This window comes from Barbus barbus, assembly GCF_936440315.1.
Source record: "Barbus barbus genome assembly, chromosome: 31".
Taxonomy (NCBI): domain Eukaryota; kingdom Metazoa; phylum Chordata; class Actinopteri; order Cypriniformes; family Cyprinidae; genus Barbus; species Barbus barbus.
This window is the reverse complement of record NC_136759.1, coordinates 21,428,561-21,449,996: the sequence shown is the minus strand read 5'-3', so window position 1 is coordinate 21,449,996 and position 21,436 is coordinate 21,428,561. Positions and strand designations below refer to the sequence as shown.

At 38.0% G+C, this 21,436-nt stretch overlaps 1 protein-coding gene across 1 annotated transcript in view; it reads right to left on the bottom strand.

Annotated features, from left to right (window-relative positions):
- Positions 1-7,445: 7,445 nt before the first annotated feature.
- The window catches only part of LOC306851477 (cell adhesion molecule 2-like), a 232,849-nt gene continuing 218,858 nt past the window's right edge, over positions 7,446-21,436 (bottom strand). Inside the window, exons 9-10 of the mRNA XM_079387741.1 lie at positions 9,484-9,606; positions 7,446-9,365 (exon numbers count right to left, since the gene is read on the bottom strand). Of these exons, the coding sequence (XP_079243867.1) occupies positions 9,247-9,365; positions 9,484-9,606 (242 nt within the window). The 3' untranslated portion in view covers positions 7,446-9,246. The remainder of the gene's footprint in view (positions 9,366-9,483; positions 9,607-21,436) is intronic.

Sequence of the window (21,436 nt, the reverse complement as noted above, 5' to 3'; positions counted from 1 at the left end):
CCTGTGCACCATGCGTTCTGTGGCACCCGGCTCTTTAGCCAGAGCTGAAGTGGTCGCATATGTAGCAGCCCTAGATTGCACACTATCGAGGCAGCAGCCATCTGGCCGAGCGTCCTCAGAAAGCATTTTAGCAGGGAAGAACGCCCTAGTTTGAAGACTGCGAGAGAGCTGATCAGTTTTTGTGAGCGCTCCTCCTACAGACACGCTCGCATATTGATTGGTACCAGCATGCTCTTTTGCATATTTACAGTCCGCCCTAAGCTCTGAATATGAGCGAGGAGTCTGAGTTTGTAGCTGAGCAGCGCGCTCTCTGATTGGGCTAAGACTAGCCAGTCGTCGAGATAGTTCAGGATGTGCATTCCGCTCTGCTTCAGAGGAGAGAGAGCAACGTCCATGCATTTCATAAACGTGCGAGGGGCCAGGGATAAACCGAAGGGCAGGACCTTGAATTGGTACGCTATCCCCTCAAATGCAAATCTCAGGAAGCGCCTGTGGCGGGGGGCTACCTGAATGTGAAAAATAAGCATCCTTTAAATCCATGGAGATAAACCATGAAAGCAACTTTGAAAGCGCTCGATTCAGCGGTCTCAGGTCCAAGGTTGGGCAGAGTCCGACGTCTTTCTTTGGCACCAGAAAATAACGACTGTAGAAGCCGCTCTCGCGGTCTGTGAGTGGTACTGCCTCCACAGCGCGCTTTGCGAGAAGATTGTGTATCTCCTCTTATAGGACTGAGGCATTCCGCTCCCGTACAGTGGACATTAACACACCGTTGAAACAGGGCGGTCTGCGGAAGAACTGAAGCGTGTAGCCATTCTTTATTGATTTCATAATCCACTCTCATACCCCTGGCAGTGCCTGCCATGCTTCTGTGAACTGTGACAGCGGGCGAGACGGACTGCACACTGTGAGGGATAACTCACTGTTGGGGGGGCGGGGAGTTTAATACCACACGAGTGTGAGAGTGAGTGATGGGGGAGAGGGGAGTGAGAGGAGGAAAATTGTCCTGATATTGAGGTGAGTTTTGTATTTTTTTCGACTTTATTGCACTGCATAGTGGAACAGTCAAAACACAACCATGACAATTGCTTTCGCCACCCACAACAGGCAGGGGGGCGTGGTGAGCACACACAGCGGAGCAAGCGGACTTCTTCAGTGGCTCGTCTTCGGTGCTAGCTGCAGCTTTCCTCCTCCGAGAGACAGCATCAGGAACGTGGTTTTGATTCCGGTGCCGGTGGCCCACCGTTTCTGTCAGCAAGCCCTCTCTGGCCCTCCAAGCCCTAATGACGCTTCGGCCATGGTTGTCTTGACCTCACCGCCGGCTTATGTTCGCGCCGAAGAGCAGCAGAAGAGGCGTGCGGTCTTCACGCACGGGAGTGGGAACGTGCAGGAGGTTTCGCACCGGCGCGCTTTGGCAGGAAGTGGCTAATGGCCTTCGACTGCTTCTGCGCTTCAACGAAGTGCTTCATGAACATCTCCACCGCCGCGCTGAAGAGACCTGAGGGATTCACGGGAGCGTCCAGAAGGGCCGTTTTCTCTGAGTCCTTCAACTCGGTCAGAGTAAGCCACAGGTGACGATCTAGCACCACAAGATTATATTGCGGCCGATTGCTCGAGCTGTCACCTTCGTCGCTCTGAGGGGCAGATCTGTTAGCGCGTCGGAGCTCTTTGAACACTTCAGGGTCCGGCCCGTCCTCATCCAGAGACTTAAGCAACTTGGCCTGATAAACCTGGAGTATCGCCATCACGTGCAGTGCTGAAGCTGCTTGGCCCGCCGCGGAGAAAGCCTTGCCGGCGAGGTTTGCAGTGGTGCGGCAAGGTTTAGAGGGGAGAGACGCATTGTTTCTCACTCTCCAGTTCGCCGCATCTGAAGGACAGAGATGGGCAGTGATGGCTTCTTCCACGGGGGGGAGTTTGACATACCCCACTTGGTCAGCTCCATCCACAGAAGACAGGAGGGTGGATGCACCTGACTGGAGAGTGAGAAACAATGCGTCAGACAAGCACTGCCCTATATAGAGTAGGATTCCTGCTCATATTTTGCGCGCTTGAACACCATTGGCCAGTTTCACTGGCTTGAATCAATAAGACTTCAGTAGAATTCGAGGAAAAGCTATTTTCCAAAGCAATATAGAGCGACTGAATTGAAGGGGAACTGAGAAACGGCCTGTAATTGACCATGAAAACAAGCGTTTAATATTTTTAATAAATATATAAAGTTACGGTGAAATAAGATGTTTATTATTATCTTTTAGGGTAGATAATTTTGGAAAATTACCAACTTCTCATTGGGTGGGCCACAGATAAAAGTGGGTGGGCCTGGGCCATAGCTATGCTACTGCACCACAAACATCTGAATTTCTAGCATGCTGTGTACAAAATACAACAGAACTAAACCTTAAAAATCTGTCTTATTCCCTGCAGGAAGGTAAATCTCCATCTTGAGCACCACAGTCAGTAAACATATTTTAAAGCTCTATATTAAAATAAAAGTTGTGTTTGGTTTGCCTTCCACACCGAATTTAAATAATCTTCTGTGTCTAGGGAATACTGGTTTTAATCAGTAGAAAAACCCATTTTCTGTTGGTCCATCTGTCTGCTCAAGGTCGCCGTGCCAGTTGTCATTGTAATTTCAGCGTCCGTCATTAAGCTAAACACTGCCAATTGGGTACATTTGTGGTCTTCTGCGAGTGTATCGATTGTTCCTTGTTTTGTTAAAACTAACTCGATTCAGAACACCATTAAAAACTCAATCATTTATCTTTTAAGTTGTAATTACTCTGTGCGGCCTGGCAGATTCTTAGCTCTCTTATTAATTGTCCTTTCAAGGTGATCTCATTTGTTTATGTCCGCATGCATACTAAAGATCTCCAAATTACTTATTTAGTTTTGTTTTCCTCTCAAAGGTCTTTAATGAGGTGTACACCTAGAAATATTCCAGCGGCGTAGCCGACATGCCATACAATGACAGGCTGGATAATCCACTGTACATCATGTGATTATAATCATAGATGACTGAACAAAACCACAGCAGTGTATTGATACAATGCAATGAGAAATCAAATGCTAATTTAGGGGTGCTGGATAACAGGCTGTTGTTGGGTTTGTTATAAAATTATTTTTCTCTGAATAGTTGTGTTGCTTTGAAACAGTGGCATAAAGGGCCATTGATGACCGGTCTTCTCAATAAAAGCTGACAGAATATGCCGATGGTGTGTAATGAAAATAACATAACCACAACACAGACATTTTGTACATATAGGATACTGTATATATAGTTTGTAATGTGTATTTTTACAATAAAAAATAAAATAATAATCATATGATTCAAATCAAATCATTCTAGTGAATTGGTAAACAAGAAAATCTGATTCTAGTGAATTGATTCATCTTAAATGTAACTCTCTCTCATATGTTCACTGTAAAAATCAAAAGTTAAGAAAACTTAAAAGTTTAAGGCAACCAGCTTCAGGAGATTTTTGAGTTTTCTCAACTTGTTCTTGTAGGAAATTTTTGAGTTTTCTCAACTTTTTGTTAGACTGAACTGAATACAATAAGTTGAGAAAACTCAAAAATGTCTTGAAGCTAGTTGCCTTAAACTTTTAAATTTCCTCAGCTTTTAATTTTTTACAGTGTTGGAAATTCTGATTCATTCTAGTGAATCGGTTCGTTCTAAACATACCTCTCTCTCTCTCTCTCTCTCTCTCTCTCTCTCTCTCATACGTAGCTTTGGAAATTCTGATTCATTCTAATGAATCAGTTTATTGTAAATATACCTGTCTCTCATATGTAGTTTTGGTAAGTTTGGTTTATTCTGAATCAGTTCATCCTAAATGGACCTCTCTTTCAAACAGTATGTAGCTTTGAAAAGTCAAATGCATCCTAGTGAATCAGTTCATCTTAAATAGTCCTTCTGGGTTTGGAAATTTTGATTCATTCTTGTGAATGAATCAGTTCATCCAAAATGAACTTCTCTTTCATACTGTATGTAGCTTTGGAAAAGTCTGATTCATTCTAGTGAATCAGTTTGCCCTAAACAGACCTCTCTCGTATGTAACTTTAAAGAGTTTGATTCATTCTAGTGAATAGATTCATCCTAAATGAACCACTCTTTTGTGTTGGATGTAGCTTTCAAAAGTCAGATTCATTCTAGTGATTCGGTTCATTTTAAAGGGTTCTCTTTCTCTCCTTTGTATTGTAGCTTTGGAAAGTTTGATTAGTGAATCGGTTTGTCCTAAACTAACCTCTCTCATAGTATGTAGCTTTGGAAAATCAGATTAATTTCATTAGCGAATCAACTTGTTTTAAACGGTCCTTCTCTTATATGTAGCTTTGGGAAGTTTGATTCAATCTAGTGATTTGATTCCTCGTAATTTGTCCTCTCTCACATCTCACAGTATGAAGCTTTGGACAGTCAGGTTCACTCTAGTGAATCAGTTTGTTTTAAACAGTTCTTCTATGGAGTATGGAGTTTTGGAAAGCCTGATTAATTGATTCTTTCAGATGGTTCTTGTAAATGAACAGATTCTGTAAAGATTCAGCATTTCGGGTCCTTTTTTGTATCATTATGTCTTTGAGATTTTGAGTTTTAGTATTTTCAGAAACATAGATTTCATAATAAAATGTATCTTTTCAAGTTTGATGTTCTCACCTAAATTGGGATTATTTGTTAATTCAAAAACCCACAGTGACATATTTGAATTGTAAGGAACATTGATTGGAGGCACAGAATAGAAATACACCCTGTTTCACAAAGATCCACCCACTTGGAGATTTTTTGCCTCGCTGCTGCTTTGAAAACTCGAACCACAGCTGAACAGCAAACTGGAAGCGGGCCAAAAAAAATATTCCATGTTAACTGCTCTGGGAAAATATCAATCCTAATAATTAAGTCTTTTGGGATTTTACACAGATGGCAGGTTTCAACAAGCTTGAGATGAATTAGTAAAACTCTCACAATAAAAGATGAGATATATAGCACATGGGAGACCGGGGCTAGTTGTCACATTTTTTTTTTTTTTACTTTACTTACTTTTTTTACTTTTGTCATTTAGCAGACGCTTTTGTCCAAAGCGACTTACAAATAAGAAAAAGTAACTAAAACTAAAAAGTTACAACTCTATAAATACTATCTACCCACATATTTAAGAAAATAAAGAAATTAAATAAAATTAACACATGCATATAACAACAACATTTCAATAATAAACATATCAATGAAAAAATTAAATAAAAAGCTACTACTATCCCTTGCCGGTGTCCCTGCCCGGTGGAGTCGCACGGTAGAGTCGATGGTCTTTACACTCTTTGGTCTTCACACTAGGAGGGCTTCACACGACGACTGCCGCGACCGCTGCCGCGGTATAATAACCTTTATTATACCAATCCAACAAATGATCATTTCAATTCAGCTGGACCCACTTTCCTGTTTATCAACTACAAATGGCCAAGCAAGTGCACACACTGACAAGATACACGATACAGTACGAGACCAAACGCGATTTCAGCAACTCTCATCCCAGTAAACAAAATAAGCGTTTCCTAGCAACGGCAAATGCGCTAAACACTGAGACAAGTAAATACACTTACGAGCTGATTTTAAACTTCCGCTGATAGACTGCTTCTCTTAAAGACCACTTCCATTACACTTTTTACTGCAGTGAATATTTCTCAGGGTGGGTGTGTTTTATGAATTAGTACATTCCAATGGAAAGATATTGAATATTTAACCAATATTGTCCAGGGGAAAATATATAGCTCATTAAACACATGCTGTGCAGACCATGTTGCTACACTCAAAACCTGCCATTAAATATCATATTATAGGTTCTAGGCTGTATTAATGTACAGGTGATATTAATGCATTGTTGGCAACATGTTAAAAACTCCATTGTTTTGGCCCAAAATATTGTGACAAATAAGCTTAAGAACTAAATAAAACCAGTAAAAGTGTGACAACTTGCCCCAATCTGACATGTATATAAAAATTATTCTTTCAATTAAAATATACCTTCATTATATAGTTAGATTCTTGTCTGAATGTATATCAGTGTGGTTTTATTGTGTTCAGTTGTTAATATCAAAAATATTAATTTTAGTTTGCTGAAAATAATTTGAATTAGAAAGAATTATGATAACTTTAAACTTTCCATTGTTGTGCTGTAAAGTCTATCTATTTTTAATGGTTAATTCCATCAACTGAAGTTGACCCACTAGCATTAACTAACATTTAAACACACAGCACACCATCTTTGTGAGCGCAGAGAAATGTAATGGTTTTGTGTCGGTTATTCTGTTAAGCCTCAGTCTAGCGTCTGAAGGCTGAACACACTGCATTGCTCCTTCCCAATTTTTTGATCTCCTCAAATCCTTCCCTGTAATTTCTCTGCCAACTCGCACTATGGATTACGTAAAGATGTCACCATGGTGGTACAGTGGAAAGAAGCACAGGATTTGAAAGTTTCAGCAGAAAGCCACTTAAAGTTGGAGACAATAAACAAAGCCTGGAGAGAAGAAGAACATCCACATACTCGTGCACTGAGAGCGTTCGGCTCTTGGGGGCAGCATGTAGCCATGAAATTCATAGTATAATCCCAAGCATGTGTAAAAAAATAATATTCCTTTATTGCAACTCAAGGATCTGATTTAATCATATATTAAGCACCTAAATACTATAATGCAAAAATTAGACAAATAATCTATAAAGAAAATGTTTTATTTTTGTATTTTTTTGTTATGTTTGAATGAATAATAATAATAATTTTTAATGTATAATTAACAATAATACGTGTGTGTGTGTGTATATATATATACTGCCCTCCAAAAATTTGGAAACGCCCTAGAAAAGTGGGGTTTTGGAGAATATTTGCATGAATCCTTTTTAATTTGTGATAATTTTGCACTGATAAGGGACAACACAAACTACGGAAACATATTTTATTACATAAACAGTAAAAAACTTACATATCCACCATTAGCAGCCATTACAGCTCTGCATAATCTGTCAGTTTATTCAAACATTGACTTTGAATTGGCAATCAATTGTTGAAGCTACAGTGTTAAGGTGTGCTGACCCAAAACTCTTTTATAAACTTGGGCCAAGTTTAAACCAGTAACCAGGCATCACAGCTGGCAAAGGGGCATGTCTGACTTTGACATGTATATATTGCCATTATTATGTTTTATTGCTGGTCTTCAATGATAATGTCAAGTTACTTTAATGTATGTGCACCAAAAAATGATAAGGATTTATGCTGATATCGTCCAAAACACACTTTGCCAGGGGTGTTTCCAAACTTTGGGAGGGCAGTGTATATATATATATATATATATATATATAGTATAATGTTTAGACAGACAACATGTGTCCATGAAGAAGAAAACACAAATCTGAGTTTGTGCATATTTTACTCAGTACTCTGAGTTTTTTTTTTTTTTTTTTTACAGAGGCATAGTTTGAAAAAGTCGGATATTTAATGTAAAAGCAACCTCACACATTTTCCCATACAGCAAAAAACAAAGCAAATCAAAAGTTCTTAGAAAAATGTCTTCGCTCTAGTTGATGTTATAAAGAATGAAATAAAGTATGAACACTTGAAACATGTTTCATAAAAACGTACATTGAAGATTACGCTTCTCCAGAGCTTCAATGTGTGCTCGTATGTTCTGTTGCAAACACAAAGGCAATAATGGTGATTGTTGTTCTGACCTTCTCATGAACAAACGATCCTATCTGTTCACAAGCCTAGAAAAAGCACTAATAGTAATGTATTGTGTTCGTCCATCAGATTTACCCAATAAATTAGTATTAATGACAAGTATCCATCGGGACGTACTTAGTATTGAGAGGCTAAAATGGAGTCGTACGCATGTAGCATAAAACAGAGCAATAAAGAATTCCAATTCAATTAAATAAACAGCTTACTAAATGCTGAAGTATACACATTATATACATTCCCTGGGTTGGGACAAAACAAACTACAAACAAATATTTTCTTCACTAATATGAACTAAAAGTATGCGACACTTGAAATAGATATTTTGACATTTGTTTTCTCATATATTTATATATGGGATCCTATAGTTTAACAATATTCCACCAATAATCACTGTAGCAAAGTAATATACACCAATATTAACAAGGGTCGGTCAGCGAATCGGAAGGAAACAATGCCGAACTTCCATTCAAACGTCGAACAAAGGGCCGTTTAGATCAATACACAAAGTGAGAACAAAAATTCATTCACTCCAGTGAAAAAAAGACAAATTCAATTAGACTCTTCTTTTCATCCTGAGACTGTCTAAACCAATGACATTTTACAATGACTTTGTGCTTACGTTTGATACATTTTCAGGGTTGAAATAAATGCTTGTGGGATGGGGGGGGGTATTAACAGTGCAAGAATATACAGACAGGTATGAAGGAAATAGAAAATAATCTCGCTTCTAATGGTTACACACCAATTCTCATTTGTGCTTCATCGAGTTCCTGCCATTTTCAATCTGCCGGCTTGTTCCAGGTGACCGTGCGTTACATAATTGTCCGTATCTCTTGGGCACATTCTTTATTACAGGGTGTACTTCAAAAAAATAAATAAATAAAAATAACACCCACTTTCACAATGGAAAACAACAGACACGCACACAAAAACAAAGACAGTACATGATATTTACATTATACATCTCACGTATTCTTGTCTTAAAGCGTAATTATTGGCAAAGCCAAGGTTTTCCGACTTGAGATGAACCACATTTCTTGCCGCTCCCTGGTAATATCTGTAAAAAGGTATATAACAGGCACAGTGAGGGTGGTTGAGAAATCAGTATTCACTGGGAAATTAAATAAACACAGCAACAAACATGACAAGCACATGTCTGTATATTTTGGCACTTGGCAAATCAAACGGGGGTTATTTTGGAAAGGTGGGATAGGGTTTTTTGGCCTAAATGGACCTGGTGTTACAGTTACAAACTCAACTGATTTTTTTTTTTTTTTTTTTTCGAAGTATTTTTTTGGGTTTTTTTTTTTTTTTGGTCGATTATGATTGGTTTACCCAAAGGCAACATTATTTTTGCAGCAGGTGGCGTGTCGAATTTGGCCTTAAAGAGGTTGGCGAAAGGACTCCAACTGGAGTCGAGGAGACAAACAGACAGAAAAGCCAGACCAGACTAGTGCTGTGAGGGACTATAACGCCTCCTCCGCTGGCTCGCAGTGTTGCCGTGAAAATACTGAACAGAAAAACAGAGGTGCTAAATGAAGTACTCTTTCTTTTCCTCTGCATGTGCGTGGTTCCCCTCCGCATTGATGATGGCAGTGTCTGCATCAGGGGCGTCCTCTGCTCCTTTGGCCTCATTGGTTAAGTATGTCCCTGTCCACACAGTCCCACATAGGTCACATAGACACATAAGGTACAACAGTGGACATGTTGAAGCATTTTGCACACTATAGGTGAGGGGGCGAGAGGAGAGAGGGGAGGGAAGCCGTACCTTTGTGCCTGGCAAGATATCGGCCCAGGACGATGATGAAGCACAGGGTGATGAAGACCACCACAGCCACCACTCCGCCGATGAGCGCGTGATCGGGGCCGGGCTGCATCAGTGCGTTGGGATCTGGAGGAGGAGGAGAACCGGAAAACAACCGCTATAATTAGCCAATTACGGGGTGGTGTGTTAATATAAGAAGCGCAGACTCATTACTTCCCACAGTTCACTAAATACAGTGGTAAACAACTCAGCTGGAGCAGGCAGTCATTTCATTTCTCTGTTGATACCACTCATCGTTTCGCTGAGAAACAGAACAGCTTTGTTGATTTGAAACCATTTACAACATTGCTTTCATACAATTTACAAACCAAGGGCCAGATTTACTAAACAGGGCAAATTAGCGCTAGAGCGCAATTCCATAAAAGCTCCAAAGGGAAGAGAAAATTCTGCGGGTGATTTACTAACAATGCGCACACTGAAGAACACAGACACAGCCAGATCATTTCCATAATGACCAGCGCAATCTACCAAGAGCAGCGCAAATTAACGTCTGCTTTAAGACATGCTTTTTTGGGCATTAAGTAATGGTGTAAATACCAGTAATTTGACCACAATTTTTCCCATAAATTTTGTGCCTGAAAGAGAAACTCCTACAAATGCATATTCAATGAAGTCAGGCACAAAAATAACTGTGTCCAAGCCTTTCCAGTGCTAATTCTTCATTGCACGTCTTTAGTGAGTCCTGGCTGACAGTAGTATTTTAACGCCAAAAGACGGTTTATTTTAAAAGACGGTTTGCGCTGGCGCAAGCTGTTAGTAAATCTGGCCCCATGCATGTATGAACTGTATCCCAGAAATCATACTCTAGGCCACACCATTTGTGTTACGTAAATTATATCTTAAATCATGCACATCATTGAGAAACGATCAGACTTGCGATTTTGGTCTGCAGGACGATAAAATGGAAAAACAAAGGATATTCAGTCCAGAATATCATAAATAGGGTTTCTGCCTACATGCAAACTGTGGGATATTGGATTTAAAATGCTGTCTGGAAAGACCAGGGTGCAAATACAATTTTCAAAATGCACAATAATAAAAATATGCTCTTTTGAGGTGGATAAACATTATTTTTACAGAATAAATTTCTAGGCCCGATTTACATCTAGGATTAAGATGCATTTTGGTCCAATTCTTCAATTGGATGCAAATACAGCTATAGAGACTGGTATGTTACCCACTAGCAACCAACCAGATCACCCTAGCAACAGCCTAAAAACCAACCAGACCATTTACATTTGTGGACGTTTTGCATGGAAAAGCATCTTTCACACTTTATTCAGAAAGAATATACATCTAGTTTAAACACAAGACAGGTTTGAAATTTGTATACATTTAAAACATATTGCAGGTTATAAGTTAAACAATTCAGTATGGTTTTACTGCCGGTGCTTCATTTCTTTCGATGACCTATAATGCCATTAGTGGAGCATCACTCGAACCATTTTTCTAATCTTTTGAATCATAAGCTTTGGAAAAATCCTTTAATAAATTAATGTCACTGAAAAAGCTTTTAGAATGCATTTCCTCTAGCAACCAAATATTCAGTGAATACTGTCTTGAGCATTCATTTATATATATGTGTGTGTGTGTGTGTTCTAAATATTACTGCCATATGACATCCGCATGCAGTCAAATCGAGGAATTGCAAACCGGTGTTTACGCCATGCCGGATCACAAAAACATCCCCAGTAAGTCATGCTGCTTTGAGTTTTGGAGCCCAAGCAACATCAATTCAAAGCCAATGTTCTATACTGACTTTCAATAGGCAGCGGGAGGGAGGGGGATTTATCATTACAAACGAACGTTGAACAGCAACCAAAGACCTGTCATATCTCACACAGCCCTGCAAGGACCAAAGTGACTCAATCCTTGGCGATATACAACAAGTTTAAAAATGGCAGGGGTTGGCGGCAGGCTGATTTGTCTCCTGGGTTTAACTTTGAGTGAGCGAGCGCAGGCTAGGGTGAATTCAGTCGCCTCTGAACTTCTACACCACCTGGAGTCATGAATCTTAAGCCCCAACTGCGGATAGCATAGTATACTATAGACAGTTAATGCTTCCACTACCTGCCTCAAATGTGTAGAAGGATTAGTTCACCCATCAATTCTCAGTCTTTCTTCGATGGAACATGTAAGGTGAATATTCGATATATTGGCTACAATTTCCATCTAATGAAAGTAAATAAGGACTGGGAATGAACGTTATGTTGTAATTCACTGAAAATTTGGTCCTCTGCATGCTGTTCATCTCTGAGTCAGTGGGTTAAACCAGATCAGTAAGATTAGTGAAGACATCATTCAAGATACGTTTACCTGACAATGATGTGCTACTGTAAAAAAGTTAAAGGTCATTGCACACCGAGTCTGAAATTTTCGTATGCGTTTTTTTTTGTATTTGTAATCTGTAAACCTTGCACACCGAGTCCAATGTTTATTAATTAATCCGTTGCGAAAAAATGAGCAAAACAGCAGCCTACTAAATGGAGTCTTCAAGCTTTGAGGATGATTTTGTTGTCCTCTCGCTTCTTAAAAAAAAGAAAAAGAAAGGAAATATTGGGTCCATCCAATCCTGAGATATAGAGAGGACGGAGAGTTTCACCTCCTTATTAAGGAGCAGCGGGATTATCACGGACGATTCAAAGTTTACTTCAGGATGTCAGTGGCTCAGTTTGATGCTTTGCTAGTGATACTAGAGCCACATATTAAAGAGAAGATCAATTTCTGTGAACTCAGTGTGCAAGGATCTCTATACAGTGCTTTGTGCTGCGAGACGAAGTGGATGAATTTGACAATCGCCTTTCTGGGTTTTGGCGTTTGCTTGTACGGTGGCTCTGAACTGTCAAAACACCTCTCAAAATGCTTGCTACGGATGCGAAAAATGGAAAAAATCGAATCGATACAACTTTTTTTATGACGGACAAATATTTCGGAGGCAGTGTGTAAACGTTATTGACAACGTGAGGTCGTATTTATTTTTTGAACGTGCGAAAATTTCAGATGAAATTTTTGGACTCGGTGTGCAATGACCTTTACTTGTTTTTTTGGGGGTTTTTTTGTGTACCGATGACAACTCTGTCAAAACAATACCTGTTTACACGCATCTATGAAAATGACCTAGAACGCTGTGTAATGCATGCCAGGCCAGTAGTTGGCGATCTCACTTTGTAAAGAAACACTGAACGCTTAATAAACACGTGTATGACATGACTGTTTTCGCTAATTCGCATTTTTGTAATTCAAGCAGAGACGATAATGCTGTATTTTCAAAAATTGTAGCTTGAAACATGTTTTTAAAAGTTTGTCTTCACACCCCCCAAAACTTGTTGTTGTGCAAGTGAATGGCCAAAACACATAAAAAGTTTTCCATTTTTAGTTGAAAACAGTGTCGTGTAAACACCACCCTCAGATCTATTTTGTGAACTGCAGCAATTGAGTGAAAAAATCTGCCCGGAAATGATTTATTAATGATACTCCTTACAAGAAGATTTTCTGTGAATAACAACTTAAATTTTGGCATATGCCTCCACCTTTACGATACTTTGATGGGGGATTTTGTAGGACTGGGTGATAAAATTATATAATATTGAGCAATAAAAATGATGTGGATATAGATGATAATCTCTGGACATTTTTACTCGAAATTGATAAATCTAACAGCTTGCTGCTAATAGGCTGCATGTTTTGCATGTCTCTGTGTGAATGAATGGCGTAGTTTCACCTGATACACAAACTCGAACACACACAACGTTCAGCATGATTTCAGCATCTGCGTCTCAATTTATGAGAACATGAACATATGTACTTCATTTCCAGAGCTGCTCTGATAGTCACTTCACAACCTTTACTCTGTTCAATTTGAGAAAACAACTGTCAAATACACACTGACACTGAAAGTAAAACTGAAAGACCTTCACAACACCCCGTCAAAATAAAAGTCTGGTTTAACTTGAGGAAATTATGACAGAAATATATTACTATTATATACTAAAATGCAATTCTCCAATAATAATAATAATAACAACAACAACAACACCAATTTTTATTGAAAAGAATATAATTCATAAATTTATACAGTTATATAGAGCTAGTGTGCAGCATTTAACCAAATATAAAAATGCAATGTTTTGTTGTACATTAATTATGTTTTAATTTCATCACATTTTAAAAGATTTTTTTAAATTGTTAACATTTTATAAATTCATTCAATTACACCTTTTTTTATGATATATTTGTAGTTAATCATAAAGCACAGAATCCAGGAAAAAAATTAATAAAATGGAAAACAGAATTTAGGGGGAAATAAAACAGATTTAATGGGGCCCCAAATTAAAAGGTAGCTCTGTGGAGTTTAATTGTGAACAAACAAATGATCTTTTCATGCACTCTTAAGGTGTAATAAACACGTAGAAAGCATTTCCTTCCACATTAATGGTAAATGAATATCGTACATATCAATATTGCGTGATATGTAAAAAAATATATTGTGATAATATTTTTGGCCATATCGCCCAGCCCTAGGATTTATGTAAGGAAGAAAGTCATACAGGTTTGGGAAAACATGGGAGTGGATGGGATTTTCATTTTTGGGTGAACTATCCCTTTATGCTCACTTGAAGGGTACAGGACAAAATGGTTTTTGTTTGACCTGGAGCGATTGTGTCCTGACACAACACCTTTGGCCCTACATTGGGTGCCATTTCAGTACTTCTGCAAGGGTGTAAACTTTAACTATGTGTCTTTATTGCTCTTTGAACTTGTTCTCATTAGCTCAAAGTGATGAATGGCTCTCGCTTCTGCTGTGCTTGGCAAAGTGACCCTGGGAGATGTGAAGAACAGGGACTTCTGCAGACCCATTTCTAACACATAAATGAACCCATTTAGTTCAATTAACATTGTGCTTTGTTTTGAGGCAAAATAAAAGCCATGTGGAAATTAAGTTCAAAGAATGGTACACTTTATGGGAGGCTGTTCAGAATGGAGTACACTAATCTTGTCTTCATTTGGGATTTGCTATACTCCACTCCAATTTTGACAGACTAAGGTGTCTTGTACTGTATTTGCTGTGACACGACTGATTGCACTGCTATCGATTGCTTCAGTCTGTTCCTGTCTGTTGTGCTGCTGAGAGGTTTGGGTTTGTAGCTCTGCTTTTTTATTGAATCTTTAACTTACTTTCACTCTTTCACATTTTTGTTTAAAGTAATAATATATAACTTAATTCCACCATATTTCTGGTATTATCTATCAAACTAATCTAATTTGATCGTTCGCTTTGATCCATTCGCGTTTCTATTTGCGCCTATTATTGTTTTCTTTTTTCTCGCTCCGTTTTCATTTCTCTCTCGCTCCGTTTTTCACGAGTTCATCAAACAACAGTGGTAAGTGGTAAGTTCAGTTGGTATCATTCATCAGTCACGTTGAGTAATGGCTTCTTCTCCTCCTATTGTTGTTTGCACTTCATGTCACATGTGTAGTTTATCTCTCTCTGTCGGCGATGAGGGATTCACATGTGATAAATGCAGGGAAATAGTTAGACTGACAGAGAAGGTTTCAGAATTAGAGACACGCATCCAAACTTTAGTTGAGGATAGTAAGAATGTGAGGGCTGTAGATACTGCTTTGGATGCGACTAGCTCAGGGAGTCCTGCACATTGTTCGGTTCCGGTTGAGCCCGGGCAGCTGGGTGACTGTAAGGCGGCCTAGTCACGGGTCAAAACACCACTCTTCCGTTCCGATCAGAACATCAAACAGGTTCTCCCCACTCAGTGAGGCACCCACTGAGAAACCTGATGAAAGTGCTTTAGTAATTGGCGATTCTATTGTACGGAACGTGAAAATAGAGCCACCAGCCACCATAGTCCGGGAGCCAGAGCGCCTGACATCTTGGCAAATTTAAAAGTGCTGGCTAATGCTAAACGTAAATTCAGTAAGATTGTTATTCACGTCGGCGCTAATGATGTTCCACTTTGCCAGTCGGAGATCACTAAAAATAATGTTAAAGAGGTGTGTGAACTTCCAAGTATGATGTCAGACACTGTAATATGCTCTGGCCACCTCCCTGCTTACCGTGGTGATGAGATTCATAGCAGACTGTCGTCACTCAATGGCTGGATGTCTAAGTGGTGCCCGCAGAATAACATAGACTTCATAGACAGTTGGACGAGTTTTTGGGGCAGACCTGACCTGTTGAAAAGAGATGGTGTTCATCCCTCCTGGGGTGGTGCCACTCTTCTCTCTAGAAATATGGCACATAGTCTTAGAGTTCGTACTTGACTAACTGTGGCCCAGGTCAGGAAGCAGACAGACTGGCTAAACCGACCGTCTGCTAGCCACCTCACGTCACAGAAGTCAGTTAATTCTCAGCACATAGAGACTCTTTCACCTAGATATCACACTATAGAGACTGTGTCTGTTCCCCGAACTAGAAAATACAGAAAATGTCCAAACCAAATTAAGAGTAACAATTTAATTGATGTTCAACAAATAAAAAATGTTTACAATACAGAGAAACAATTGATAACACTTGGCTTACTGAATATCAGGTCCCTTTCTACAAAAGCACTTTTTGTAAATGATTTGATCAATGATAATAATCTAGATTTGTTCTGTTTGACAGAAACATGGCTAACACCAGATGGATACATTACTTTAAATGAGTCCACCCCCCAAGATTACTGCTATAAAAATGAACCATGTCCAAAAGGTAAAGGGGGAGGTGTTGCTACAATTTATAGCAATATTCTCAGTATTTCTCGGAGGGCAGGCTTTAAGTACAACTCGTTTGAAGTTATGGTGCTGCGTATAACATTATCTAGAGAAACACATGTTAGTGATAAATCCCCTGTGATGTTTGTACTGGCTACTGTATACAGGCCACCAGGGCACCACACAGACTTTATTAAAGAATTTTAAGAAACTATGGACTCTCTCTTTTCTAGCACTTTAGGTACAGTTGCTCCTTTATGCTTAAGGAAGATCAAAGAAAACAGTCAGACTGTTCCTGTTCCATCTAAACTACTAAAAGAGCTGCTTCCAGAAGTCATAGATCCTCTTTTGGCTATTATTAATTCATCACTGTCATTAGGATATGTCCCCAAAACCTTCAAATTGGCTGTTATTAAGCCTCTCATTAAAAAAAACACAACTTGACCCCAAAGATCTAGTTAAGTACAGACCGATCTCAAATCTCCCTTTTCTGTCAAAGATACTAGAAAAGGTAGTATCCTCGCAATTATATTCCTTTTTAGAGAAAAAAAATATTTTTTGAGGAATTCCAGTCAGGATTTAGACCGTATCATAGTACTGAGACTGCTCTCATTAGAGTTACAAATGACCTGCTTCTATCATCTGATCGTGGTTGTATCTCTTCATTAGTTCTACTGGATCTTAGCGCTGCGTTCGACACTATCGACCACAACATTCTTTTAAATAGACTAGAACACTTTGTTGGCATTAGTGGAAGTGCATTAGCATGCTTCAAATCATATTTATCTGAACGCCATCAGTTCGTAGCAGTGAATGAAGAGGTATCATATCGATCACAAGTGCAGTATGGAGTACCTCAAGGCTCAGTACTAGGGTCGTTACTTTTCACGCTTTACGTTACCCTTGGGAGATATTATCAGGAGACATGGTGTTAGCTTTCACTGTTATGCTGATGATACTCAGCTCTATATTTCTTCGCGGCCCAGTGAAACACACCAAACTGAGAAACTAACGGAATGCATAGTCGATATAAAAAACTGGATGACGAGTAACTTCTTACTGATAAATTCTGAAAAAACAGAGGTGTTAATTATCAGACCTAAAAACCCCACATGTAATAACCTAGAACACTATCTAACACTTGACGGCTGCTCTGTCAATTCTTCTTCATCAGTTAGGAACCTAGGTGTGCTGTTTGATAGCAATCTTTCATTTGAAAGCCATGTTTCTAGCATCTGTAAAACTGCGTTTTTCCATCTCAAAAACATATCTAAATTGCAACCTATGCTCTCAACGTCAAATGCAGAAATATTAATTAATGCGTTTATGACCTCAAGGTTAGACTATTGTAATGCTTTATTGGGTGGTTGTTCTGCACGCTTGATCAACAAATTACAGTTGGTCCAAAATGCAGCAGCTAGAGTCCTTACTAGAACCAGGAAGTACGACCATATTAGCTCGGTTCTGTCAACATTGCACTGGCTCCCTATCAAACATCGTATAGATTTTAAAATCTTGTTAATTACTTATAAAGCCCTGAATGACTTAGCTCCTCAGTACATGAGCAAACTCTTATCACATTATAGTCCCCCACGTCTGCTGCGTTCTCAAAACTCTGGCCATTTGATAATACCTAGAATATCAAAATTTATCAATTTATCAAATTTAGCACCCAAACTCTGGAACAATCTACCTAATACTGTTCGGGAGGCAGACACACTCTGTCAGTTTAAATCTAGATTAAAGACACATTTCTTTAACCTGGCTTACACATAACACACTAATACACTTCTATTATTCAAATCCGTTAAAGGATTGTTAGGCTGCATTAATTAGATCAACCGGAACTGGGGACACTCCTCATAACACACGATGTACTCGTTACATCATAAGAAGAATGGCATCTACGCTAATATTTGTCTGTTTCTATTCTGTTTCTCAGTCTGTGTCCAGATCAGATGGTGGATCGGCGCCGGGAGATGATATATGTGGCCCTGATCGTCAGCCGGACACCTGGATGAGCCCCGGGGACATACCCCCAGTGAAGACCTCAACTTAAAATACAATAAAACTTAAAATAAAACAAATAACTAAAAATATAATAAAATACCGAACTACATATTCATAAAATTCTATTATTGTTAGAAATTGCAACAATATAAAAATAGAAATATAATACATTTATACATTTAAAATTTTAATTAAAACAATAAGTAAATAATAAATAAACAATAATATCCTGGCCAGAGGAGAACTGGCCCCCCGACTGAGCCTGGTTTCTCCCAAGGTTTTTTTTCTCGATTCTGTCACAGAGGGAGTTTTGGTTTCTTGCCGCTGTCACCTCTGGCTTGCTCAGTTGGGGACACTTAATTTCTAGCGATTATCGTCAATTTGATTTCACAGATACTATTTAAACTAAACTGAGCTAGACAATGACATCTCTGAATTCAATAATGAAATGCCTTTAACTGAAAATGTAATGTTTAATCTTATTATTATACATTACTGACACTCTATCCTCCAATTTGATACTGTTAAGTGCTTTGACACAATCTGTATTGTTAAAAGCGTTATATAAATAAAGGTGACTTGACTTGACTGTCCAATTGCTTATATACACATAAAAAACACTATTTAAAATATAAAAAGTTCATACTTTACATAAAGCTAAAGCAATTTTTGTAAGTTGCTATGGATAAAAGTGTCTGATTAAATTCTTTTCATTGCAAATCTAAGTACACACACTATTTGGTTTGTTCAATTAAGCATATTTAGCTATTCTACCACTTTAACTTTTAACAAATACTTATTGCTGAGGAAGGTTACTTTAACTTAAAATGTTATTTTGAATGAATAACTAGTCTAACTTATATATACAGTATATATATATATATATATATATATATATATATTTGGCACAACTACATCTACAGAAGTTGAGAAAGCTCAAAAATGCATTGCAGCTGGTTGCTTTGTCTTTTTAAGTTGTCATCTTTCTATTTTTTACAGTTTAGTGCAACAACACTTAGGTTGAGGTACCCTAAAATAAACATGGACATGGGCTACAAAATGGGCTTCAGCTTCAAAAAATAATAGCAGAAAAGCCATTATTGCTGCAGATGTCTTTCATTCTCTCATGAATGTGCAAGTTTGATAATATAGTTCAATTTATGGACTGCATTAAGTGTTTCCAGCTCGAACTGAATGAGCTGTGTAGTGGTTACATGATTTCAAGCTGCTCTTCGAATCTCATTTTTCTCATTTAAATGAGCCCCAGGAATTATATACATTTACAATTTAAAAAGTTTATTTATTTTATTGCAATATTTCTCTTTCTCATTTCAGCGTTGTAGTTGGCTGTTGCTTAGAAATTGCTTAGAGTTGCTTAGAGTTTTGTATATTTCTTGATAATAAGGATATTGCCTGTTCATTATGGCATCTTGTGAATGAACAGTTTTAAAGCAGGGGGAAGAATAATGATGTTTGTCTTGTTGTCCAGTACATCGTCTTTAATTAAAGGCAGGATTCACATTCTTAGCTTGTGTGCTACTGTAATGTCTCCTTATTTTTTCACATATATATATATACATACACACACACACACACACACACATATACAGTACATTTTGCTTCTGTGGCACTTCTGTGGAAGGTATCTAGAGATTACATACTCTATTTTTTTATTTTTATTACTATTTTTAATTTTATTTTGTTAAATGAATGAAAATAACAAAATGCAACATACAGTATAGTCATGCATAGTCCAAATATTAGAATATACAGTATACACTACACTACTATAAATTGTCAAGGTAAAATATAAAATATTTTTGAAAAATATTTAAAATATTAAAATAAAAAGTATACAATTTTCACCAAGGCACCAATTCACCAATTCACCAAGTATTTGTTTGATAAAAATACAGTAAAATCAGTAATATTGTGAAATATTATTACAATTTAAAATAACTGTAATTTTATTTGAATATATTTTAAAATGTAATTTATTCCTGTGATGCATAGCTGAAATTTTAGCATCATTGCTCCAGCCTTCAGTGTCACATGATCCTTCAGAAATTAATATGCTGATTTGATGCACAATTTCGGATTATTATAAGTGTTTTATATATATATACTTTCTATTTTCCATTGATTTTGTTGTTGATGTCAAAAGCCACATGTCCACATTTTGCTCAAATTCAGCTACAGTGAAAGGCTTTTGCAGTTCACATTAATATTAATACCAGTTGCTTATTTTAAAATACATTTTTGAAAAAAAACAAACAAAAAAAACATTTAATTTTATCACTTTATAAGCATCCTTTTTCCGAAAAACATCCTGCAAAGTGAGCATCTGTAACCAAGGGCAGCAGAGCATCAGCAAAGGATTGGACAGACATGCCAGAATAGAAAACATTTTGATATCTCCAAATGTATCTGGTCACAGAGTGACAGCTGGCCAGCGGAGGTCAGAAGCATGTGTATCTCTCCGTTGACGGAGCAAAGACACACTTTACCCTTCTGGAAATGGAGCTTGTTTGTGGAAATAAATCCTCAGTCAGTAGAAATTCCATTAGCGATCATTAATCTCATTGAAGGATGGTGACATGTGGCCAAAGACGTACGTCATTTCACTTGAGCGTTAATGAACTCCATTAAAATCTCACATGTGAAAGGCCGGAGGCACAGAACGGATGTGCTTTATGGCACACACATAACCAATCAGAATGTTTTAAATCAACATTTGTATCAAAATGAATCACTGTGGAATTAATTAATGTTGACTTCTTGCTTTAGAATTTGTGGCAAAGAATCTGTGAAATTGTACATAGAAATGTCTGTGAAGATATGAAATCGAGGTCTATAGGCAGCACTTTTCATTTGCATCATTATTGAATAATGTTTCAGGTTCAAAACAAGTTAAGCTCTATTGACAGAATCTGTGGCTCGTTGTTGATTAACACAGAATACAGTTTCTGTGTTTACTATTCGACTGACAGACTGGTAATCATTTTCTATGGTATAATCAATGCCTTTTCACATATAAATCTTCATTTGTTTTGAACTGATAACGTTCCTCAAAGCATACTGCATTCTAAATACAGATGACACCTGAGATACTATCTTTACATGCTATACATAATCTCTGTCATCTCCACACACTCATTTCGCAGCTCATGTTCACTGT